We start from the raw sequence: 25,390 nt of genomic DNA on the forward strand, positions 1-25,390 counted from the left end.
TTAAGCCATGTTCCAAAGAGTGAAGGGGGGATTGAAGAAGCATGCAGTTTGTTTTCAGACACTGCACTCACTCCTCCACATTCCTGCTCCTGGACTGTGTTGTCTGTGGATGAACAGACAGCGGGACAGAGCTCTCCTTTGCTTTTAGTTAGTTTTAGCTTGCTGAGGCAAGGAAGTTCCCTGGACTGTGGTTTTTTTTCTTTTTTCCCTTTTCTTTGGACCTCTTGAAACCTGCTCTGGACTGAACACCCAGAAGAGCACCGGCAGCTCGCACCTGTGGCCCACCAGGCCTGGCCCGGCCCACAACATTTCCAGCACCGGAGGGACTGATAAGAGCCTGTGTGAGCTGAACTGCAACTGGGGGAGGGGACTTTCTCAGTTTGTCATCTCTTTTGGAGCAACAAGGGGTTTTATTGTTCAATATTGTTTAGGTTTTATTGTTTAATAAACAGGTTTTTTCCACTTTTGTCCAAGGAGGTAGTTTCCCCCAAACTGGTTGCAGGGAGGGGCCAATTGAATCTGCTTCCCTAGAGGAGCCCCTTTGGGGGTTCTCTCCAAAATTTGCCCTGAACCAGGACAGCACCCGGCCAGCCTGCAGAGCCCTGCCCCTGCCCCGAGCAGGGACAGGCTGGTGACAGGCTCAGGTGTTTCCATGTTCCTCCCCACTCCTCGCTGCAGACAAAGGCTCCATTCAAAGCACCACTTGAGGTGCCTACTTTCCGCAGCCCTATCCAGAAAAAACACACACAACCTATTTAGGCGACCAGGATTCCTGGCAAAAACATGTTTAGGTGCCCCAAAGCGCTGCAGGTGGTGGTGATGGTTGCTGTCCCCTCTTCTCCAGGCTGCTGGAGATGGAGAGGCATGAATAGCCCAACACAAACCAACAAACATCCAGACAAAACCCACAAGGTATTTTTGAGCCGTTCCAGGACGTTTCTTATCCACTATTGCAGACAAACAGGGCAGGCACGGTGCACACACACACACAGTCTCCCTTCCAGATGGAATTTTCCAGCTCCATCCCTTTCTTGAAACCCCAGTGACTAAATAGGCTATTTTCAAACCCTTCATATTTCTCCCATGAACTCGTCTGTTTGCAGGCAGCCCCCACATTTCCACTCCTCAGCACTCCTGGGTACCAGGAGCTGAAGTTTTCTCTCTGGAGGGTTTTGTTGGGAAACAAAGATGAAAATAAAACAGCAATGTTCTTGTTATTTGGATATTTTTAGAATATTTGGTGAGCTAAAAAAGCTGGAAAGGGAGAAGGTGATGTATTCTGTTCTCAGCCACTCCAAAGAACCCTTTGGAAAGGGAGGAAAGCTCTACTATTGTTAGGGGAAGTGAGGAGGAGGGAAGGAGCACCACCCAAAGAAAAATAATATGGGAATAATAATGAACCTAAATCCCGGGATCACACAAATCCTCAGACCAAATTTACATTTTGCAAACATCAGTAGCTTCTGGACTCTCTTGTTCTGCTAAAAACCCTGTGTTTTCCTCTCTCCATTTATTCTAAAGGATGTCAGTTCCCCAAAGGAAGAAGGATGAAGGATAAATCAACTCCAACAGCTCCAAACTGCTTTGGCAACATCAACTCTCATCAAATAAGTAAAAGCTAAAAACCTCCAAGCAAAGCTTGGGGAACAATGAATTATTCAATTACTTGGTTGTGCTAAAGGCTGGGATTTTGGGTTCAGAGAGGGAGATGCACCAAATCCCTGTTCCCAGGGAGGAATTCTCCCTTTTCCCATCAAGGCACTGCCTTTCAGGAGGTCCCAAGGAATGCTGTGCCCTTGGGCAGAGCTGAGCCTGTGGATTCCATTATTTAGTCTCTATAATTGTTTTAAATGATACTTCTATATAAAGAAGCAGTTTGGTTTAAATGGTTATATTTGGAAATGAGCCACAAAATTAAGCTCCTCCAGATGTTTTGCCCTGAAACAGCCCAGGCAGTGGCTCAAAGGCACACTCAGAGCCCCTGCTTGGAGTGGGTCCCAGGAAGAGGGTGAGCTGGGATTTGGGAGGGAGCTGGGCTGGCAAGGTGACTCCTTGGCTCCCAGCAGTGGTTTTTTATTTGCCAAAGCTCATTTTGTTGGTGTTTTCTGCATAACAGACCTGCAACAAAGAGCTGAGGTTGGGGAGGGAAGGAGAGACACAACTCACAGCGATGTTTTTCTCTTCTTCCAGTGCAGACACGGGGGAAGGAAGACAAACACCAGAATATGCTGTCAGGCTACGGAGGTGTTAAGGGGAAGGATGTGAGAGGATCCAGCCCAAGATGTGGAAAAGGAGGAACCCACTGCTCACACCCACCCCTCACACACCAACCCAGACTCGTGGTCCCTGCCCTGAGACATTGGGCACAATGTCCCTGGGCATTGCCCCTGCCTCAGTTTCCTGCAAGGTCAGGATACATCAAACCAGTAAAATCCTCCTGGTGCTGTCTCAGGAGCAGCAGCACCAGAACACTGAGGGCTGCACTGAGCTGGAAAAAGGAGGCCCAGCAGGGGAACCCCAGGGGGGTTTTCTGATCAAATATGCCCAGGTCTGGCCCTGGGATAGCCCCACCCATGGGTGCTGTCGCTGTCCTTAATGCTGTCATTTCTCCACACACACCACAGAACCCTGGTAGTGCAAGAGGATAACGTGGGGCTGTGCAGGAGGCAGGGGGCAGATGGAAAATCCCCCTGTGCCAGGTGGGATTAGAGGCTCTCTGCACACCCAGGGCACCGGGAGCACAGCCGCTGTCCAGGGAACCACGGGATGGAGATGTCCCCGTGCTGAGGAGGCACCTGGACACCTGGGGTGCTGCCTGAGAGCTGCTTCTCCCTGAGGGAAGGGGCAGCCCGGGACGATCCTTCCCTTGCTCAAATCCCTCATACAGCGAGGGCAAAGCCAAAGCCACACCCTCCCTCATCCTGCCCCCTCCACCTTCTTTCCTCTCCCTGCTTGCCCCGACATCCCTCACCCCGGGGGCTGCAGGAGGGCCCTGTGAGGTCCTCCCTCCCTCCTGGCTCTTGTCCCCGCTGACCTCGCAGCTGCGTGGGACAGGCTCTGGACACCACTTCCTTCACTCCCTGCTGTCCTCACAGCAACTTCACCCCCTGCCAGGAAAGGTCATTCCCATCTCATCCCAATTCCATGGGGCTGTCAGGTTTGCAGGAATCTCTCTGTGCATCTCACAGCTGCTGCTGCTTCTCCGTGACCAGTATTAACAAGAATATTCCAGGGCACAGGAATATTCCATCCCCAGGAGGCTGGTGCAAGGCTCCCATGCCATGGGACACATCTGCAAGAGCCAAACCATTCCATTTTCACTCATCCCCAGGGGCACCTTGCCATTAGTTTCCCATCCCACCTTGTTAGTGATAACAAACATTTACAGAGCTCTGAGGAAATGCTGCTTCTCTCCAGATAAACATGGAAAGAGAACAAAATTCATTTTGGATAAACACACAGCGAGATGAACAGTGCACAGCCACAACACACAGCTGGATTTCGCATCACAACCCTGCCTCTCCTCTGGTGCAAACAACGACGGAATTGCCAGGGATGCATTGCTACAACAAAGGTCTGCATGGGGGTTAGTAAAAAATCCAATTTTAAGTAAAGGTATGTCCCTCCAGGCTGTTACTCTGCCCAAAATAATAAATGTCCCCAGGTTCCACTGCTGAACAAAGCAAAAAGCTGTGGCACTCCCCCAAAATCCAGACATTGCTTTGGGAATGAAGGCTCCCCGTGTTCCCCGGAAGCTCCAGGGTGCACTCCCAGTTCAGTGACCCAGCAGAGCTGGAGATGGAGAAGAAGGAGAGCTGGGAAAGACTCAGCCAAACACCCAAACACTGAAGGTATTCAAGAAAAGCATCCAAGAAAACCACCACTGCCTCACTTCTGCCTCTGCAGCTGGGATTTACCTGCTTTGGTGACACTTCAGCTCAATGGGAGGATGCTCTTGTCCCTCTCATTTCCTGGTGAATCTCACTTTTATAGTCCTCCTTTGGAGGAGGAGCCTGGAGCCAGTTGCTTCACCCATTGGCACCTGTGGCACTTTGGAGACAGGAGTTTCCTTGAACCTTGTCAGTTATTGTCTGAAATCTTTATTTATTTCCTGAAACTGGGGGGGGGGGGGGGGGGGGGGGGGGAGGGAGGGTTTCCCTTCTGTCTAGCACGGACAAACCACCCCTCCTCACGGATTCCCCCCACCCTCTGGCTCCCCCGGGACTGATGTCATCCCCCTGGAAATTCAGTTGCACAAAACAGAAAGCAAATTGCCTTTTGGAGGCAGATATAAACCCTGCCACCAGCACCTTCCAGCCACACACCTCTGCCATCCCTCGCGCCGAGCACACCGAGCCGGGAAAGGCACTGGGAAAGAAGCAGCCACCAGCATGGTCTACTCCACCTTCCAGGTAAAACTCTTCCATGCAAAGCCTCCCCACCCCTGAGCTCGCCTTATGCACTTTAAGGAGGAAATGTCGCTTTCCGGGCGGTTCCTCCGCTGGTCCAGCTGATCGTGGCACTAAACGGGAACCTGCCCCAAAATTAACAAATTCCAATGGTTTTCACAGTCACCTAATTCAGCTACCGACCTTTTCCTGCCATCCTGCTCCTTTCATGTGTCGCAGACATCCCCTGGACTGTGCCACCTGGGGGTTGTTGTTGTTGGGATGTGCTCCATGGGCTCTGCTCCCTGTGCCCGCTCCGAGCTGGTCCCACTCGCTGCAGGATTTCGTGGCAGGGCTGCACAGGCTCTGCTGCCCCTTCAGCTGTGTGGCTTTATTTCCCTGGATGTTCTTGGCATCCCTGCTGGACGCAGCTTCGGAAAATATTTTTTTCCCTCCTTTAAATATGTCGTTACTTTTACGTGCTCGTTTGATCTGTGAGTGTCTCACGATGAGAGGCACAACCAGGAAAACTGCTCCAAAAAACCTTCCAGCAGCTCCAGTGACAAATTCCCTCTCTGTGTCTCTCCTCTAGAAATCCCAGAAGTTCTTGGCAAGCTCTCGGCAAGTCCACAAAACTGCTACCCATGGTTTGTATCTCTCAGCATTCCCCATCCTTTCCTAGTGGGCATCCCTAAATAATTGCTGGAAAAGAAGGTCCTGGGCTGATCATGCTGGGAGAAATCCTCAAATTCTTGGAAGGAAAATCTTCCAAATATTTGGGGGTCCTGTGGTTCTTCTTGCCCTCAGGGATAAAGGACCAGGAGAAAAGCAGCAAGGAGTAAAAATGTGGATTGTTTGTCCTGTGCTAAACCAGATCTTTAACTGGTTTAGAACCAGACTTTCCAAATTCTTTGACCACAACTGTAAGGTGTTCAAAGGGTGGCTCAGATCCTTAACTCCTCCACTTGTCACTGCTTCCTACTTACACCTGATCCTGCTCTGAGCATTGCCTGCAGACATTCATGGATCTCCTTCTGTGACACCAGCACTGCCCACCTTTGGATAAATTAACCACAACTTGGCCGTGTAGACACTTGGTATATTATATCTCTTAACTTGATCTAAGAATGGCTATTAACTGATCTTAAAATATGTTCTTGATCTATTATGTTTATTACCTTCTTTCTAAAAGTTTTCTTGGTTTAGTATAAGTTTATTATAAGTTTATTAACTTCTTTTAAAAGGGGCTCTTGGTTAATTGTAAGTTTTATTCTAGGTTTATTAACTCATTTTAAAATATATTCTTAGTCTATTGTCTCAATTTGTTTTAAAATGAGTTATTAATACAATAAATGCAAGGAATGTTGCCAAATGAGATCCGAGGACAAGAGAAATAATAATCCACAGGGATTTATTTGGTCTTGTATCAAATTTAATTTTTGTATGAAGTCCTGCCATACCAAGAAGGAAAACCCTGGAGTCATGGAGTGCTTTTAGCTGAAGGGTTAAAAACCCCGCTGCCTGCTGAGGTGACAAAGAGCATTTGATGCCGGAGAGGAACCAATCCAGCTTTGCTGGGTGCTGGGTGATGGGAGCAGATTTTCCTGCAGCCTCTCCAAGCCCTGACATCACCACTCACAGTTCGGGGAGGGTGCGGGGGGACCTGGGGATGCTCCGGGGGGACCTGGGCTGGGCTGGACAGGGGTCCGGGGTGCTGAGTGCCGGGATTCCTATAGGAACGCGGTGCCGGGAGGGGGATGAGTCAGGCGGTGATGGCATTCCCAGCTGTGTTTACAGGAGCCTCAGACGGGGCTCGAGGTGAGCCCGAACATGAGCCAGCGCTCCGTGAGTCACTGGTGTGGCATTTCAGGACGAATCCAAACTAGCGATATTAGGGAATGGTCATTTCATTAATTGCCATGTTTGCTGCTCCAAAACCAAAGCCTCCTGTGTACCTGCTGATCTGGATGAGCTTTCCTCTTGGGGCAAAGTATTTTTAATTTTTTTCGCCCATGGTTCATTAAATTTGGACATTAATTCATCTTTTATCTCCATCAATGTGTGCACCCCCACATCCACCCATAAGTAAATGTATGGATTTGCCATCCTGCAAATGTTGTCCACATGGAATTTTATTTTTCCTGCTCTCCTGTGCACTCTCAAATTAACAGTATAAATTGTAATGGCCCATAACAATTTTAATTCTATGAGTTATAAATATAATTATATTAATAATATTCTGTATTCTGATTATAGAATAATGAATAATTTTATAAATTATAGATTAATATATAGATTATTAAAATATATATTAAATTAATATATAATTATATATATATATATAATCTAGGCAATTTGTCACTGAAATTAAAATATACAATAGACACAAACTGGGTATTTTCCATAGAATTTTAACTTACTTTCAATGATTAGCATCCTTTGGAGTACAATAGGGCTTAAGAGCTTTGGTGGCTGAGTCAAGACACTTCTGTGATTTTAGGATGAAACACCTGGATAAATCCAGGCTTTGGGTCTAGTCCTGCTTCCCAAAAAATTATGGAAGTGTTGGATTTCTGTGGTACATTTGTGTTTGGCTTTCCTCTGGATAAAGGGACATAATTTGTGTTGATCCCTCCCAAGAAATAGTTGTTGGAACCCCAAGGTGAGGAGATGGGGCTGAACTCTGAAGTTTCTTCACCTGAACCTTCTGGAAGCCACCCCATCTGTGGAATATGAAATTTTATGTATAGAACCTATGGAATCAGAGAGTACCCAAGTTGGGAGGGAGCCATGGGGATGATGAATTCCAGCTCCCTGCCCTTGCAGGCTCCCCAGACCCACCCACCTGCCTCGGGCAGGTGCAGCTCCCTGGGCCTGGTGACACCAGCGCAAGACTCACCGCTGTCCTTGTCCCCTCCCGGTGTCCTGGTGCTGCAGTGGCGGCCCGGAGCGCTCCCGAGGACACAGTGACCAGCAGCTTCGCCTCGTTCATCCGCGCCGCGCGGCCCGAGCACCTGTCCCCGACCGTGCGGCAGCGGAGCAAGAGGATGATCCTGGACAGCATCGGCGTGGGGCTCGTGGGCAGCACCACGCGCGTCTTCGACATCGCCCTGCGCTACTGCCGGGTAGGGACAGCCCCGCCACTGCCGCTGTCGCTGCCACTGCCATTGTCACTGCCGCTGCCACTGCTACTGCCATTGCCACTGCTGCTGCCCCTGCCATTGTCACTGCCATTGTCACTGCTACTGCCACTGCCACTGCCACTGCCACTGCTACTGCCACTGCCATTGCCACTGCTACTGCCATTGTCACTGCCATTGTCACTGCCGCTGCCACTGCTACTGCCATTGTCACTGCAATTGCCACTGCCGCTGCCACTGCTACTGCCATTGCCACTGCTGCTGCCACTGCCATTGTCACTGCTACTGCCACTGCCACTGCCACTGCTACTGCCACTGCCATTGCCACTGCTACTGCCACTGCCATTGTCACTGCCACTGCTGCTGCCACTGCCGCTGTCACTGCCACTGCTACTGCCATTGCCACTGCTACTGCCACTGCCACTGCCACTGCTACTGCCATTGCCACTGCTACTGCCACTGCCACTGCCACTGCTACTGCCACTGCCATTGCCACTGCCACTGCTACTGCCACTGCCATTGTCACTGCCATTGCCACTGCTACTGCCATTGTCACTGCTACTGCCACTGCCACTGCCACTGCCACTGCCATTGCCACTGCCACTGCCATTGCCACTGCTACTGCCATTGTCACTGCTACTGCCACTGCCACTGCCACTGCTACTGCCACTGCCACTGCTACTGCTACTGCCACTGTCACTGCCGCTGTCGCTGCCATTGCCACTGCCACTGCCATTGCCACTGCCACTGCCATTGTCATCTCTGGGGCTGATCCCGGCAGCTGCTGTGGCCGGCACCATCCCCACTCCTTCTGATGCCTTGTGGAAGCTGCCCTAGAACAGAGATTAGATGGAGCTAAAGAATAAAGTAGGAATTTATTAAAAGGCCTCAGTGGATCCACCTTGGGCAGTACAAGAGCCCAGCCCGGGCTGCACCCAAGGTGAACTAAAATGGTCACGAAAATCCCAGCCGGTCACAGGGGTCCCACACCTCTCTAAGCCTTGGTCCACCAGCACACTGGAGTCAATTGCCCAGCTACAGCCCCAGCCTATGAAGTCCCACCTTTCCTGCTTTTCTCTCTTCAGTCTACCATTGTCCATGCTCTTGGGCCTGAGATTTGGATCATTTGTCCTTGGTCCCCAGCTGGAGCAGGAATTGTTTTGTCTCCCTGCTCTGTGCACAGAGCTCAGCATCCCCTAGTATGAAGCCCAGACCCACACACTAAAGCAGCACAGAACCTGAAAAACATAAAAACTCAAACCTGTGGCATCACCACCAGGGCTCCCCTGACATTCCCTCCTTCCCACAGGAGCTGTACTCCTCCGTGGCCGTGAGCTCAGTCTATGGAAAGCCAGGGGTGAAGCTCTCCCCGACACTGGCTGCCTTCACCAACGGCGTGGCGGTGAGGCTGGATCTTCCCAGGGGATCTGTGCTCCCGGATTTTCCAAGGGGGATCTGTGCTCCTGACTTTTCCAAGGGGGGTTTGTGCTCCTGGATCTTCCAAGGGGGTCTGTGCTCCTGGATCTTTCAAGGGGAATTTGTGCACCTGGCTTTTACAAAGGGGATTTGTGTTCCCAGCCCTTCCAGGGGAATCTGTGCTCCCAGCTCTTCGTGGGGAATCTGTTCTCCTGTTTTTTTCAGGGGGAATCTGTGTTCCTGGCTCTCCCAGGGGAATCTGTGGTGCCAGGAATTAGCATTCCAGGAAACAGAGTGGTCACTGATGGGGGACAAAAGCTGGGAATCTCCGGGCTCTTAGAGGAGCCGAACCGCCCTGTGGGGACACTGAGTGGAGGCTTTGGCAGAATTTCCTCAGGAATATCAGCAAGGAGCCCTCATTCCCACAGCACCCAGCCAGCACATTCCCATCTCTGTTTCCCTGGCAGACCCATTCCATGGATTTTGATGACACCTGGCACCCTGCCACTCATCCCTCCGGGGCCATCCTGCCGGCTCTCCTGGCAGCTTCCCAGATGCTCCCTCCAAACACCAAACCCAATGGCCTGGATTTCCTGCTGGCCTTCAACGTGGGCCTGGAAGTGCAAGGGAGGCTCATGCACTTCTCCACTGAGGCTCATGATATTCCCAAAAGGTAAAGCTCCTGTTCTTCACCGAGGATGAAGAGGGTTGGTGAGTCTGGGTTTAAAATGTTCATTTAGGTTAAGCCAAGTTTAAGTCCAGTTTGATTTAGCTTTAGCCCAGAGTAAAGCCTTACCGAAAGCCAAATGCCAGAGGTGATTACACCATGCACTTATTTGGTGATTTCCAGAGATTGTGCCTCAAAAATAACCCTCAGGAGGACTCTCAGGGAGTCTGCAGTGCCATCACCTGACTCAGCCAGGGCAGGATCACAGAACCAAGCGGAGTTTGGTGGTGGGCATGGCTCCTGGGCCAACTGCTGTCTCCAGCAGTGCCCTGGTGTGATCCAAGCAATGGAATCAAGCAGGAACTGTTCCCTTGGATGTGGTTGAGGCTGAATTATTTGTCTGAGGGATAGAAAGTTTGGCTGGGTGGACACAAACCATGGCACGTCCTGGAGAAAGTTCAAATTGCTCTTTGGAGATGCTGAGCTCACCCTGGTGTTTCTGAGAAGGTTTCAAGGAAAAACTCCATTTTTAGACTAAATTTATGTTCATTAACTCTAAATTTAGAGTTAAACTAAAATGCAGTAAAACTCTGATTTTAAAGTTAATTTATTAGTTAAAATGTATGGTTAAGTTCTGAGTCAGGTGAATCCCACCCGCACCAAAGCCATGAGAGAGTTCCACTGGCTGATGGGCCCCTCACTTCCCATTAATATTTCCATGGGAGGGGTCCTGTGGTGTTCCCTGTGCCAGGCAGCCAGGGCTGCTCATTCCTGCCATCCCCCTGCAGGTTCCACCCTCCCTCAGTGGTGGGCACCCTGGGCAGTGCCGCAGCCACGGCCAAGCTGCTGTCCCTCAGCTCGGCCCAGTGCTGCCACGCCCTGGGCATCGCCGCCTCGCTGGCCGGGGCGCCCATGGCCAACGCCGCCACCCAGGCCAAGCCTCTGCACGTGGGCAACGCCACCCGCCTGGGCCTGGAGGCCGCCCTGCTGGCGGGCCGAGGGATGGAGGCCAACCCCCTGATCCTGGATGACATCCCGGGCTGCTCGGGGTTCAGCGCCTTCTACAGCATCTACCAGCCCAAGCCGCTGTCCGCGCCCGGCGAGCACCACGAGTTCCTCCTGGAAAAGCAGGACATTGCCTTCAAGCGATTCCCAGCCCACCTGGGCATGCACTGGGTGGTGGATGCTGCCTTATCTGTCCGGAACCTCTTCATCAACTACGCAGGCTCCTTCTCGCCGTCTCTGATCCGCACCATTATGCTGAAGATCCCGGTGTCCAAGTACATCAACCGGCCTTTCCCCAGCTCGGAGCACCAGGCGAGGCACTCCTTCCAGTTCAACGCCTGTGCCGCCCTGCTGGACGGCGAGGTTGGCCTGGGCTCCTTCTCCGAGAGCAGCATCCACCGGCAGGAGCTCAGGGACCTGCTGGACAAGGTGGTGGTGGAGCACCCTGAAGACAATGTGGCCAACTTTGACAAGATGTACGGAGAGGTGGCCCTGCTCCTGCACAGCGGGGATGTCCTGACGGGCAAATGTGACACTTTCTATGGGCACTGGAGGAAGCCCCTGAGCAAAGAGTCACTCCTGAAGAAGTTTCGATCCAACGCCTCCCATGTGCTTCCAGAAGAAAAAATAGAAACCATCATCACTCTGGTGGACAACCTGGAGAACCTGTCAGACAGCTCCCAGCTGGCCTGCAGCCTGTGAGGGGACAGCATGGGGGCTTGGTGAGGGGCTCGTCCTGGTGAAGCTGCGATTCCTTTCTTCATTGGTGCTTTCCTACTGATTCCAAGGACAGGCAAGTTCCCACCCTTCTACTAGATAATTCCAAAGGAACCCATGAGGCAGGAGGCATCTGGGTTAACACATGGAGTAAACTTCAACTCCTCATTGGTGCTGGCTGAGGACCTGAAAGGCCACCATAAGTATAAAAAAATTCCCATGGAAATCTCTGAGAATCCTGGGGTATCATCCAGTTCTCCAGAAGGAACAGTGCCTGTGCATTTCTTACAGCTGGATTCCAAACTTTTCTGTGCAGAATGCCTGACTGCTCAGGCTGGGAAGAGGAGGAAGCTCAGCTGCAGAGCCTGTGCTTTTCTCAGCGCTCCTCTGGGTACTTTTGGGATCAGGGTCAGGCAGTCTCACAGGCACAGGAGAAATCTCTCCTTGCTGCAAACAGCCCTGCCTGCAGAACTCTCCAGCAGAGAGGGATTCTTTTCCTTCCCAGTGAAAGCCTCCCATTTCTCCAACCCTTGGGCGGTGTTTGCCACTCCTCTGTGTACAATGGTTTGAGGTGGTTTGAGGACCCTTGAGATGTGGGTGTCTTTTCTGAAGGGGAGGCAGGTGAGGAATCCTACGTCAGTTCTACACCCTGAGGGTGATCCCTGCCCATCCCAGGGCTGTCCCACACCATCCCTTCTGCCTTTCCCAGACTTTCCCAGGCACCTGTTCTGAGCTGGCCCACCAGGTGGCCTATAGGCTTCTCTGGGAAGTGACTTGGGCACATACACTGTGACTCCCATTGGGAAACTCCTGTTTCCCTCCTGTAAGAGGAGGGGAAGCTCATTGAGATTTGGCTCTTAACTCATCTTTCCATGAAAATGGATGAAATCTGGAATCTGTGCTCCTGAGCAGCCATTCCCTGAAAGGCTCCTTACCCCACGCCCTCCCTGAGTAGAGAGATGGAGAACTCAACACTTCTCCACATTAAACACTGGGATTGCTGATCCAAAGAGCTCCTTTCCAATGTGATTGTGATAAAATTGTGGAATCTACTGTGGGAATCAGTATTCAAGAGAGATGAGATGGGAGCAGACAAGAAGGAAGATCCTTTTCTCTTGCTGGTTGTGGTTTGTGCAGGGAATGAACCATCCAGAAGAAAACTGTTTTCCCACCTCTGTTCATCCACTCTCTCCCACTGTCGAATATTCACAATGAATCATGCTGAATAAAGAATGGAATTAAATTTTCTCCATAAAGATTTTATGCTGTGTTGTGTAAACCATCAGTTTTATTTGGAATACTCACAATACAGAGGCTTTTCCAATAGATGGGACGCCCAGCAGAGGTTGGGACAGGGGCAACTGCAATGCTGGCCTGTGGCCAGTGGTTCATCCAGGGAAAAACCTTGAGCCCCACAGGTTCTTTCTTCCAGAGACAACCACAACCATCAGCCAGCAAAGCCTCCAGTGCTCCAACACCATCACTCCAAGAGAAGTTCCTCCATCAGCAGCACATTCCAAATACTTGATATATTTCCATGACAAGTTTTGAGTTTCCCATGGTTTGGGTCAGGTGTGAGATCCCCAAAAGTGTCATTCTGTGTTTCACCCTGAGGTGAACGAGAAAGCCCTGGAGCCAGGTAGGTCCTCCAGGCCTTAAAGGGATCGATGTGTGGGACAGAACCAAGATAGGCTCCAGTGGAGGGAACAAAACCCTCTCCCGTGGGCTTGGACCCTTTCCCATGGGCTTTGACCCTCTCCCATGGGCTTGGATCCCCTCCCATGGGCTTTGACCCTTTCCCATGGTCTTTGACCCTCTCCCATCGGCTTTGACCCTCTCCTGTGGGAACCAACCCTGTTCCGTGGGGATTAACCCCTTCCCATGGCTTTGACCCTCTCCTGTGGAGATTAACCCTCTCCCATGGGCTTTGACTCCCTCCCATGGGCTTTGACCTCTCCTGTAGGGATTGGCCTTTTTCCGTGGGAACCAATCCTGTTCCATGGGGATTAACCCTCCCCCATGGGCTCTGACCCTCTCCCGTAGCCGGACAGGGCCGGGGCGCATCAGCACCCTGGAGAGCAGCCACAGGATGCTCCGCGGGCGCCGGGGCCGAGGGGACTCCGCTCCCGGGGTTCCCTCCCTGGGATCCTTTCCTGGATCTCCATTCGAGGAGATGCCCGTGGATTTCTCCCATGGCATTCCTGTCTTTAGTTCCCACAAACGACTCAATGGAAACCAGCTCATCCCTGCTGATCATCCAAAGCAATGAATATCTTGTGACCTTGCCTTTTTTTCACACCATGAAGAATTTTGGATTTCCCACGGAATTCCAAAGAAAAATGAGTACGATTCAGAGATTGTTTCAATTTTATAGAGGATTTGCACTGTAGAGGTCAGAAGAGTCCTCCCTCCTCTCCAGCGCTGTTCCCGTGAGGATATCGATGCTACCTCAGTGTGGCCAGCCTCGGAACTGCTCTGCTTGAGAATCCCCAGGTCCTTCATTGTTTTATACTTTTTAGATAACTTTGAAATGGCTTTTTAAATAACTAAATGAAGAAGAAAACTCAGGACAGTCCCACAAGTAACCAGGAGCCATCAGAGTCAGACTCCTCTGTGTCAGACCATCCTCAATCCCTGCATAAATCCAGGTGAACTCCTGGACTTCTGACACTTTGCCCTTCATGTAGGCTCCTCATCCCCGCTTTTTCCACTCCTGAGTGACAGAAACCCCCCAACTATTGATACAGAGCTGAGGATGAAACTTGGAGCTTCAGTTTCAGGAGTGTCTGAGTGTCACACCGAGGCCAAATTCCAAAACCCCAGGAGAGGAATGTGTTTGGACAGCCACAGCTGGATTTAAACCTCTGGTGTGGTGGGAGAGCCACCAGCACCAGGCAGCTTGAGACAAGAAGCAGGAGGATGAGAGGAAGGGAGACAGAAATTTCCAGCTGTGGAAAATTCCTGCTTTCCCTTTTGCTACACTGTCCACCTGTGACTCTGGAGAGGAGTGGAGTGGCAGGTGGACAGTGTAGCAAAAGGGAAAGCAGGAATTAGGGAAGATGTCCCAGCAATTGCAGTGCATCAGTAGCAGGGCAGATCTTCCCAGAAGGCCATGAAATCTCCATGATGATGCATAAAAGCAGGATTCACACCCAGAGCAGAGCGGAGCAGGCTGCCTTGGGAAAACTCCCAACGTAGGTCCTTGCTGCCCTACTTTGTGGCTATGATTTGAGGTTTGTCCCAGGTCCACACAATCAAAGCTTGGACCCTTAAATGGGCCAGCCAAACCTGGCCTCTGCACCCCATCTTCTGCTGGGACCCGGGCAGAGCATGGGCTGTGGTCAGGGCTCCCCCTCAGTGCCTGCAGCCACATCTGTGCAGTACCTGGAAACCTCAACCAGGTTCTCGTCGGGGTCTCGGAAGTAGATGGAGGTTATTGGACCCACAGCACCAGTTCTGGCCACGGGACCTTCTTCAATGGCCACCCCACAGGCCTGGAGGACACAGGAAAGAAGGGGTTTGATGGTCATATCATCACTGTGCCCTCCTCCCCCAGCCTTGACAACATGAACTGTTGGATGAGACAATGAGACAACCCTGACATTCCCCAGGAGAGTGTCCATTAGAATCCCTGGAATTGTGTCTCCTGGGGTGACACTGCCCTGGGGACACTCTGGGCCTGCCTCACCTGCAGATGCTCCAGCAGCTGCTCCAGGGGCTCTGCTGTGATCAGGCAGAAATCTGCAGAGCCGGGCACGGGGCGCCGAGCCTTGGGCTCGAATTCCTGCCCAGCCTGGTGCAGGTTGAACTTCTGCTGGCCAAAGCACAAAGCTTTGCGATTGCCCTGCTCCAGAGGAAAAGGCAGAGTCAGGGAGGCTTCCTGGGCTGGACAGCCTCAGCACACACTGTGAAACCCTGACCTGAGTTAGCAGGACCCCACCAGGCCCCCCACCACTGCACCCTTTGTGAAAGCAATACTATTAATAACCAGGATGTGTTTAGGACACTGAACAGAGTATTTGCCACTTCGAAGTTCATCCAGACACTGACCAGAAAACTGTGCTCATATATACTGGAAAAGGGTGTGTGTGCCTGAGAACTGCCTGTGCTGCTGTAAAAATTGATAACAGCGATGTTATTTTGTCTAGCAGAAATCATTCTAATTTTTGTGTTTGTAATTTTGTTAACATTATCGAGTGTGATTTTTCATACTTGGCCCCAGTGACATCCCACCAGTTGATTAAAACCAATTGTACAATGTATCATAGACTATCACCTACCCCTACACCCTCAGCACCCATTTCACCCTGGGGGCCTGGTGGGCTCCTGCTAACTCAGGTTAGGCTTACCTTGAAAGTCACCACCTCCATGCCCAGGACTTTGGAATAAAAGGCCACAGTGTCCTCAATGCTCTTCACAGTCAGCACAAGGTGGTCCAGGCGCTGGATGAAACACGAGGGTGGGCTTGTGCCCCCTTCCTTCCAAGCCATGCTCTCAGGGCTGGGAACTGGCATGGGAAACCAGAGAATATGGAAGTTAGGAGCATCCAGCTGTGCAGGGAAATGGAAAATGGTCCAGGGAGCTGAGGGCTGAGAGGGATCGCCCAGGTTTTCCTCTGTCCTGCAGGTGGCAGAAGTACAGAAGCCATAAATCCTCGTCCCTGCAAGAGCCTCGGACTCTGGTCTGCATCTGGTGACACCGAGCCTGTCAGAGCCCCTGGCTGGGCCAGGTGTGGGGACCAGCTGGGTGACATCGCTGAGGGCTGATGTCACCAAGATGCCAAGGTCCAACACACAAACCCCGTGTGCACCAAGGATGGGACCATGTGTGTGATCCTTCCTCCAGCCCCCTCTGGGGTCCTCCCAGGTGTGGACACTCATCCAGGTGGAGCCAAGCCAGACACTGGAGACAAACTGGGGCCTGGGACAGCAGCAGGAAACATCTGGGAACGCTTCTTGTCATTTGTCTTTGAGCTGCCAGATGTCACCACCAGACAGAGGGTGAGGCCAGGGGCTCAGGGTGACACAGCACCAGGGTGTGGGGACTCACCAGGCTGGGGTCACAGGTTCCTGGTGGCTTAGGTTGGGTTCAGACCCTCTGGCACTACCCTTGGCTTTTAGGGACACGGTGTTGGCAGGCCAGGGGGAATGGTTGGACTCAAGGACCTCAGAGGGCTCTTCCAGCCTAAATGATTCCATGATTCTGCATGGAAAGTGGTTGGTGAGGAGAGATCCCCCAGCCCCACTGGCACAGGAGCAGGGGCAATGTAAAGCCAGGTGCAGTTTCACTGGGATGTCTGCTCTCTGCAGCCAGAGGAGCCTGTTTGGAGCAAGATCCCATTATCCCCTTCCATGGCATGCCCTGGGCTGTGCCCAGTGACTGCGCTGGTTATGGGGGAGCCACCAGTAGATCCAGAGGGATCCCTGCCCCTCCTTGCTGTGTTTGGTGCTCAGCAACCTCGGAGCCACCTGGCTCAACCCCTCTGCAAATCCCTTCACCCCAGGAGTTCTCTCAGGTGCTCCCAAATTGCAGCACCTTCATGTCCCAGCCTACAGCCCCCACCTCCTGCCCTCCCCTCCCAGGTGAGCCCCTGAGCCAAAACCTGGAAGGAAACGGGGCTGCAAAATTCCTGTTACCTGCAGAGGGACGAAGAGCTGGGAAGGCAGCACTGGGAGGTTTCCTGTGACCATCCCCTTCCTGCTGGGAGCAGCCACGTCACAGGACAAAGGGAGGGAATGATGAGGTTGGAAACAGGAGCTCTAAACATTGCTCCCTGCAGAGGTGGACCTTGACCCAAAGGCCAACTGCTTGAGAAATCCCGGAAAAATAATCTGGATTTTTCCCTTTACAAGGGAAAGTTGGCTTTATGTTCTGGTTGAAAGCTCCCACTGAAGAATCCAGGATTTCCCTGGAGAAGAGGGGCTGTCCAAGCAGCCACAGCAGCCTTCCACCTCCCTGCCAATGCACAGGGAATCTTGCCTCCAAGATAATTTTCTAACATGCAAAATAAATAAAATAATCTTTGTCCTGTGGGGTAAATATCAAGGAGTTAAAACTCTTCAGTTGTTTAGGAAGAAGCTTGTGACAGACAACATGTGAGCCCCATGATCATCCCAAGAAACAGAGACAACATTTACAGGATGGCAATATATTGGTGAGTTGCTGTAGGGAGATTCCAACAAAAACAGGTTAAAAGCAGGAATTCCCTGCAGGATCGGTTTGGATCTCTGGAACTGCACATTTCTCCACTCCAGTTAAGATGTGAGTAAATCTGAGCTAAAAGCAATAAATCCATTAATATTTACAGCTCTGGACTTTCATCTGCTGGATGACTTTCAGTGGAGAGCCGTGGAGCAGCGGTGCCTGTTGGGATACCTGGATGTGGGAACACCTCTCACTCAGAGTGTTTCCATATGGTTTAACCTCTGGTTTAGCTCAGGCTCACTGAAATTTGAGCACAGAAAAGGAGAAAGTCCCTGGAGAGAAGACATTTTTCAATTGTGAATGTTTTGCTGAGTATTTGCGGCACCAGCGCTCACTTAGGGGGAAATCTGAGGCCTGGAGTGCCATTTCCTGATGGCAAAATGGTTTCCTGGAGCAGGGAAGTTGTGGTTTGGGTCTGACAACTCCACTTCCCCAAGAGAGATTTAGTCTAGGACCAACAGGTCGGAGATTAGGATTAAGTTCAGGGTAGGAACCCAAATATCCAATTTGGGATGCTTTTGTGTTCAGCTCCTCAGAGGTGTGGCTGCAGACAAGGACTCCTGAGCTGCTCCCAACATCCAGAGAGGGATTTCCCTACATGTTGGCCATGGTGATGGAGTTGAAGTAGCTCAGCAAGTCCTCCATGGTGAAGTCCAGGGCAATTCCTGCTCCTGCATAGCAGCGTTGGATGAGCTCCTCAAACTCTCGGTACTGCTGGATGAATCCCTGCTCCATGGCCTGCCACACCACCTGGAAAACCAAAAACCCCTGCTCCATGGCCTGCCACACCACCTGGAAAACCAAAACCCCTGCTCCATGGCCTGCCACACCACCTGGAAAACCAAAAACCCCATCCCATGGCCTGCCACACCACCTGGAAAACCAAAAACCCCATCCCATGGCCTGCCACACCACCTGGAAAAGCAAACCTCAGCCCCTTCCCCTGCCCCTGCAGCCACCCAGGCATTGCAGTCCTGAACCCCAACCATCCCACTCCGGTTACCGGCAGCAGATTTTCCTCAGGGGACAGATGTTTGTGGATTGTCCTGTAGAGGGTCTCCAGGGCCCTTTTGACTTCTTTGCCAGGATATTTTTCAATGACTTTCCGCAGTTCCTGCTTGCTGTAGGCCAGCTGGAAGCTGAGCTCCTCTTCCTTCACTCCCTGAGCCAGGCGGGCTTTGACCCCCTCGAAGAAATTCTGGGAAGGGAAGGGAAGGGAAGGGAAGGGAAGGGAAGGGAAGGGAAGGGAAGGGAAGGGAAGGGAAGGGAAGGGAAGGGAAGGGAAGGGAAGGCAAGGCAAGGCAAGGCAAGGCAAGGCAAGGCAAGGCAAGGCAAGGCAAGGCAAGGCAAGGCAAGGCAAGGCAAGGCAAGGCAAGGCAAGGCAAGGCAAGGCAAGGCAAGGAGACATTCCATGAGGAGCCATCCCAAGGTGGATTCCTGCACCAGGGCTAACACCTGAGTGCTGCCCTCAGTTCCCATGTCTAATTCAGTTGAAATGAAAAATTTAAGGATGTTTAATGCAGTGCTGGAGATTTTTATCCTCCAGGAAAGCAGAACATAGGGAATTTCATGGTTCTCTCCCCTCCCTGCTCAACAAGAAGCATCCCTAAGGGTTGCAGGCCCATGGAGCAATGGGACTGCTGGAAAATCCCTCCAGTTCCTTGGTGCTCCCCCCAGTTTTCTCCCCACAGAGGGTCTGGAGCCAGAGGTGGGGAAGGGGGATCCCAGAATGTGCAGAGGTGTAAAGCAAAACCTGAATTTTCTCAGTTCTCCTGACATCTCTGCCAGAGCTGGACAGGACACTCCACATCTGCTGTAAAACAAGGGAATAATCCCTTCCTTCATCCTCCTGTCACTTCATACAGCCCAAGAATCTGTTTGGCTATTCCTGCTGCAACTTGGCTGTGGAGAAATACCCTAAATCCCAAGGATTTTGAGTTCCCAAATGTATGAACTGTTTCCAAGAACCAGGAATTGGCCTCTGCAATATTTACACCTCTTTGCACCTCCTCTTGGTGAAGAAAAACTGGGAGAGCTGGAGAAGGCCATGCCAAGATTTTCAGGTGCTCTCATATCCCACTCACTTTGTTGTGAGCAATAAAATGATCTTTTCCCTTGGGAAAGGGAGGGTTTGAAGCCATAGCAGAGCTCAGGTAGCACAAGACACAGAACTGATTTTCCAGCCAAGCCAACAAATGTTTGACAGCAAGGACTGGAAACAAATTGGAAGTAACAGGTCCCATAAATAATTCCAGCTGAGCTCCATCTGCGAGACATTTTAGGGAGAGGGAAGGAGCGGAAGAGCTGCAGCCTCGGGAAGGAGGGAATGTCTGTTTGAGTTAGCAGAGCCAGATGCTCTTAGCTCAGTTAACAAAGCAGCCACTTGGGAAGTGTTGGATGGATCAGCCCAGGCAGCTGTGAAAAAAGAGCTGGGATCTGCCAGATGTTGGCACGCAACCGGAATGGGGATGGGAACAAACTGGGAGCAAACTGGGAGCAAACTGGGAACAAACTGGGAAAAAACTGGGAAAAAACTGGGAAAAAACTGGGAACAAACTGGGAAAAACTGGGAGCAAACTGGGAATAAACTGGGAGCAAACTGGGAGCAAACTGGGAAAAAACTGGAAAAAAACTGGGAAAAAACTGGGAACAAATTGGGAACAAACTGGGAGCAAACTGCAAACAAACTTGGAACAAACTGGGAATAAACTAGGAACAAACTGGGAAAAACTGGGAGCAAACTGGGAGCAAACTGGGAGCAAACTGGGAGCAAACTGGGAACAAGCTTCCCAGCAATGCTTTGGAATTCTGCTCCCCATGTCTTGGTTCACCATTTGGAAATGGGCACAAGGACAAGGCAGAGGGAAAATGAAAAAACCCACACCTGGTTTGGATTGTCAGAAGAGGGACTGGGAAAGGCTTCCCTGGGGAAGGGAGGGCTTCCCTGATATCCCTGATCTGGATATCAGGAACTTTTCCAGTGAGAACAAGCTGGGATGGTCAATCACACCTGCCCAGGGGTGTGAGGGAGTCCCACCACTGGAGCTTTCGGGATGGGACTGGACAGGGAGCTACAGAATCTCATCCAAGCAGTGAAGTTTGCACTGGGTGATCCTTTGGGATCCCTTCCAGCCTGGGATTCTATGGTGCTGCTGAGGTGGGACAGCACAGCCAGGCCCAGCAGTGGTCAGGGAAGGGAGCACGGGAGAGGGCATTCCATATCTGCTGTAAGACAAGGGAATAATCCCTTCCTTCATCCTCCTGTCTCTTCATACAGCCCAAGAATCTTTTTGGCTATTCCTGCTGCAATTTTGCTGTGGAGAAATACCCTAAGTCCTAAGGATTTAGAGCTCCTAAATGTACAAATTGTTCCCAAGAAACAGGAATGGGCTCCTGCACTATTCACACCCCTTTGCATCTTCCCTTGGTGTCTGTGCTCAAACAGGGAGAGCTGGAGGAGGCCATGCCAGGATTTTGGGAATCCCTGAGCAGAATGAAATCCAGGTGCTCTCATATCCTGTGACAGCAAAGTAACATAATCCCAGACTGGATCCAGGGCAGGGAGATTTGAACACCAGTTAGTCCAGAGTTTTGGGAAGAGCCCTTGGAGGCCCAGGCCAGGGTCCTGTGCTCACCTTGAGGCTCTCCAGGGGCTGGCCCACGTACGTGGTGATGTATTTCTCCATGTGCTCCCTGCACCTTTGCTTGGCTTCTCTCTTCTTGCCCTCCAGGCAGGGGATGTTCCTTTGGCACAGGAAGTTGTGGATGTGGTGGAAATTTTCCATCATCACCATATCTGTGTTCACCTTCAGGTTGGCTGAGGAGAGGCTGCTGACTGGGAGGGAAGGAGGGAGTCAGGTGTGGAGAGAAGCCCCTGCAGGCTCTCAGGAGGGATGTGCCTTTGGGATGGCTCATTTGAACCATCTGACCTCAGAGGGAGTCATTATAACACGAATCCTGATCCCTGTCCATGATTCCCTGCCTGACCTGCTTCCCTGCCAACATTCCTGCAGCCTGGCATGGTCCATGGATTGTTGTCCATGTCCATGGATTTATGGGTCACCCCAGGCCCACCCACAGGTGGGAGCTGCCCCTCTGCACCACCTCCTGATCTGTGGTCAGAGCTGGGAATTCTGCAGCCCCTCGGGTCCTCTCCAGGCAGGAAAACAGGATATTTCCACTGACAGGAAGCTGAGGGCTCCAGCTGGGACAACACAGGGATCTACGGGAAGCTCCCCACCCCACTCTCCCAACCCCTCTCTCCCTACCAACACACCTTGGTGGTTTTTGGGGGAGTTTTTCTGGCTCCCAAGACCTTGTAAGAGGAGACTGATCCATGAGGAGCTCTCCCTCCACAGTGGGGCAGGAGATGTTGGAACTGGATCCAAAGCTGAGCCTTGTGTGTAAGCTGAGCCCTGCCACCCCCCTGGGGCCATCCCCCTGTGACAGAGCACCCAGAATTTGCCTGGTGCTCCCAGGACCTTGCTCAGGGAAAGGGGTTTGAGGTGCAGGCTCAGGGGACAGGCAGCTCCCACCCTGCCACACCTGGAAAGTGCAGAGAGATTTCAGTGCCAGGGACAGGCAGCTCTCCCTGCCCTGGTGGCCCAGCTGGTCACTCCTGCAGCTGCAGGGGGACATTTCCTGCCCAGAGCACCCAGCCTTGGCACTCACTGCTGCTGAAGACGCTGCTGGCCAGCCTGAGCTGGGCCCTGTCCAGCTCCCCCCGGCGCTGGGATGTCTGGAGCACCTCCTCAGAGAGGGCCACCAGCTCCTGGAAGCGGCTGACACAGGGCAGGATCCCCCCTCTGGTCCTGCTGGCAGGCTTGGCCTCCTCCATCTCCTTGCACAAGGTCCCCTGAGAATGACACAGAGGTGGCACCCTCAGATCTGGCCTCGTTTGGAGGAGCACAGGCCAGGAAACAAGGCAAGGAACTGGGTTTGGGAGGGTTTTGCCATTGACAATGCCTTCTGCAATCCCAAGGGATGTGACACCCCCTGTTGGAGGCTGACATGGAGCTGTGCCATTGCTCTGTGAGCTTTGGGGTCCCCATCCCTGGAGGTGTCCAAGGAACACCTGGATGTGGCCCTCAGAGCTCTGGGCTGGGGACAAGCTGGGGATCAGGCACAGCTTGGACTCAGTGATGGTGGAGATCTTCTCCAGCCTCCATGGTTCTGTTTGGAAGGTTTTGGAAGAGGTCCAACATCCCTCAGGTGTGTTGGCTCCCTCCCACCATGGACACTCACGATGCATTTGTTGAAGTTGCTCTTGGCCAGGAGCAGCACATTCCCCAGGAGGGTGTGGAGGAAGGACGAGGGGGGAGCTGAGGAAGGGCCCCAGGTCCCCAGCACGGAGTCACTCAGGGTCACCAGGACCTGCAGGCAGCCCAGGGGCTGAACCTTGCTGCAAACATCCAGAAATGCCCTCAGCTCTGGCTCCAGGCAGCTGAAGATCTCACTCAGCAGTTGGGTTGTGGCTTCTTCTGGCCTTGAAAACCAAACCAAACCATGGGAAAGGTCAGGAATTAACTGGGAGGGGACACTTCAGCCTGTGTCCTGCCAGGGGACTCAGGGAATCCCTTCCCCCACATACTGGCTCTGGCTCTTGGTGCGAGGAGGGTCCTCTGGAGGTGCCGTGGGCTCTCCTGCCTTAGTGGCAGATCCCTGAAAAAAGATTAGAGTGGAAAATTATCAAAGGATCCCGAGTGGTTTGGGATGGACCCCAAACACCCTGCCCTGGGCAGGGACCCCTTCCACTGTCCCAGGCTGCTCCAAGCTCTGTCCAACCTGGCCTTGGACACTTCCAGGGATCCAAGGACAGCCACAGCTGCTCTGGGAATTCTATCCCAGCACCTCCCCACCCTCACAGGGAGGAATTCCTCCCCAATATCCCCCTAAACCCACCAAATGATGATTTGTCTGCTCTCCCTCAGCCAGGAAAATGAGCTCTGGATTTATTTCTGCTGCCTCTTGTTTAATGCTTGGAGACCCTGGTTTTCCTGGAGCTGTGAATTAAATTCCATTTCATTCTCCTCTTAAGCGTCCCCACTGCTGGTTCCTGGAGGATGGGAGCCCAGGAGAGCCCAGGTACCCCATGGATGAGCCAGGCTGGGAAATGGGTCTGGAGAGGGCACGGTGCTCACCCTCACCTCCAGCTCCACGGAGTCACAGCCGAGGCAGAAGAATCCTGCAGGAATTGCTGCTCCGAGGTGCAGAGGGGCTGCAGCTCGCTCAGCACCCGCTCCAACACCTGCTGAGAAACACCCAGGGTCTGGGAACCCTGTGGGACTCACGGGGACACAGGAGCAGCTCCGTGTCCACTGAGGGGACGTGGGGAGCACAGGGAGCGCCTCGGGCTCTGCCCAGGGAGGGACAAGGAACCTCTGAGGAGCCCTCAGCTCCTTACCCTGCGCATGCTGCCCCTGGCCAGGGCATCCTCCTGCCTGTCCCTGCTCCAGGGGAGGCTCCACCGGGGCTGCCTGATCCCTGCTGGCTTCTCCCACGTTTCCTGCAGACCTGCACAGGTGTGGGATGTCAGAAACCTCCTCCCTCTGGGATTCTCCAGCTCCGGGAGTCATGGATAGTTAAAGTCCAAAATGTCTCTTTTTATGTCTGACCTCATGCATGAATTGATCTTTTCCAGTTGCATTCAGATAAATGGGAGATGCAGATGAAATTCCCATTTTTTTCTCTGCCTTCTCACTTGTTTCTCCCTCTTTTTCATTATTTTTGTTTCATTAAACTGCCTTTTGATTTCACCGATTGAGGTGTTTATCCCTTTGCTGCCTTGTGCTTACTCCTGACAGCTGGGTTGGTGAAAATCCCAGGGGATAAGAGAAGAGATCAGCACAAAAACCTGCAAAAGCCTCAGGAAAATTGTTTGGTGCTTAATTTCGATTGTAAATTGCCATAAAAAAATATCCAGGGGAGGTGGGAATGGCTTTTTCTCAAAAAAATGCCCTTTTAATATTAAAATCTTTCATCTGGAAATAAAAATATTTCTCCAACATTGGCAGTTTTAGCACTGGGGGCTTGGCCTGAGTGGAAAAGTTGAAAAAAATCCTTTGAAAGATATGTTTAAAAAACATTTTTCTACTCCCTGAAAGGAATCAGTGGGGAAACATCCAGATTATTTCCTAATTCTTTCCAGAAATAGGAATCATTCCCTCTTCCAAAGGTTTTGGGGGAGTCAGGTCACCTCTCCATCAATCACAGTAACTCAAATATTTCTATTTGAGACACTCCCTGAAGGGTTTTCCCTTTGGGAAGGATTTGGGAGCTCCATGCTCAGCAGGGATGAGGGATGAGCCAGCCCTGCTCACGACCTCAGCCTTGCTAAAACCAGGACTAAATTAAGGAGCTGCTTCCTGGCCTTTTTCTCACCATTTCATTATAATTTCACCAGCTGGGAAGTGGCAAAACCAGGAAAAAATAAATCTTCCAACAGCAAATGGAATTTAACAAGCCTGCAGAAAATGGAATGGCAAAATGAGAAAGGACTTAATTACTGGCCCCTAATTAATTATAAACAGCTCGAGGTTGCCTTCTAAACTCACTCTCCTGTCACATAAGGCAAGAAATCAGCAGGTGGTGCCATAAATAAATCTTTTATGAGGGCAGGGAATCAACCCAAAAATTTACTGGAATAATCAGGACAAAAGAAATGGCCTGGAGACCTGGACTGGAATATTTTATAGCAGGGATGAGGGGAGTTTGACAGCAGGATGAGGATGTTTTGGGGCAGGGAATGATGGATGTTTTGGGGCAGGGATATAAGGATTTTTGACAGCAGGATGAGGGATATTTTCCAGCAGGGATGAGAGATGTTTTGGGACAGGGAAGAAAAATGTTTTGGG

General features: G+C 51.8%; 3 protein-coding genes across 3 annotated transcripts in view; 1 reads left to right on the top strand and 2 right to left on the bottom strand.

Moving 5' to 3' along the window:
* The first annotated feature begins 6,160 nt into the window (after positions 1–6,160).
* LOC118698814 (cis-aconitate decarboxylase-like) lies at positions 6,161–11,318 on the top strand. The gene is made up of 5 exons (XM_036402354.1): positions 6,161–6,206; positions 7,326–7,513; positions 8,838–8,930; positions 9,412–9,617; positions 10,400–11,318. Exons 1-5 carry the CDS (start codon positions 6,161–6,163, stop codon positions 11,316–11,318), a joined length of 1,452 nt encoding a protein of 483 aa, XP_036258247.1.
* A 3,356-nt stretch (positions 11,319–14,674) lies between these two features.
* Positions 14,675–15,847, bottom strand: LOC118698831 (glyoxalase domain-containing protein 5-like). The gene is made up of 3 exons (XM_036402375.1): positions 15,683–15,847; positions 15,022–15,177; positions 14,675–14,827 (listed from the first exon to the last, which is right to left on the bottom strand). Exons 1-3 carry the CDS (start codon positions 15,845–15,847, stop codon positions 14,675–14,677), a joined length of 474 nt encoding a protein of 157 aa, XP_036258268.1.
* Positions 15,848–18,131: 2,284 nt separating this feature from the next.
* LOC118698815 (exocyst complex component 1-like) overlaps positions 18,132–25,390 on the bottom strand; it is an 8,844-nt gene continuing 1,585 nt past the window's right edge. The window contains 9 exon segments of the mRNA XM_036402355.1: positions 18,132–18,287; positions 18,541–18,735; positions 21,173–21,372; positions 22,209–22,392; positions 22,782–23,022; positions 23,128–23,198; positions 23,678–23,721; positions 23,724–23,784; positions 23,941–24,042. Of these exon segments, the coding sequence (XP_036258248.1) occupies positions 18,132–18,287; positions 18,541–18,735; positions 21,173–21,372; positions 22,209–22,392; positions 22,782–23,022; positions 23,128–23,198; positions 23,678–23,721; positions 23,724–23,784; positions 23,941–24,042 (1,254 nt within the window).

This window comes from Molothrus ater, chromosome 14, assembly GCF_012460135.2.
Source record: "Molothrus ater isolate BHLD 08-10-18 breed brown headed cowbird chromosome 14, BPBGC_Mater_1.1, whole genome shotgun sequence".
Lineage (NCBI taxonomy): Eukaryota > Metazoa > Chordata > Aves > Passeriformes > Icteridae > Molothrus > Molothrus ater.

Excerpts from the sequence above, each read along its gene's own strand:
- LOC118698814 (XM_036402354.1), top strand. The coding sequence starts at position 6,161 with ATGGCATTCCCAGCTGTGTTTACAGGAGCCTCAGACGGGGCTCGAG. Across the intron at positions 7,514-8,837 it reads TCGCCCTGCGCTACTGCCGG|GAGCTGTACTCCTCCGTGGC; the intron begins GTAGGGACAGCC and ends TCCTTCCCACAG. Across the intron at positions 8,931-9,411 it reads CCTTCACCAACGGCGTGGCG|ACCCATTCCATGGATTTTGA; the intron begins GTGAGGCTGGAT and ends TTTCCCTGGCAG.
- LOC118698831 (XM_036402375.1), bottom strand. The coding sequence starts at position 15,847 with ATGCCAGTTCCCAGCCCTGAGAGCATGGCTTGGAAGGAAGGGGGCACA. Across the intron at positions 15,178-15,682 it reads TGGAGGTGGTGACTTTCAAG|GGCAATCGCAAAGCTTTGTG; the intron begins GTAAGCCTAACC and ends CCTCTGGAGCAG. Across the intron at positions 14,828-15,021 it reads AGCTGCTGGAGCATCTGCAG|GCCTGTGGGGTGGCCATTGA; the intron begins GTGAGGCAGGCC and ends TGTGTCCTCCAG.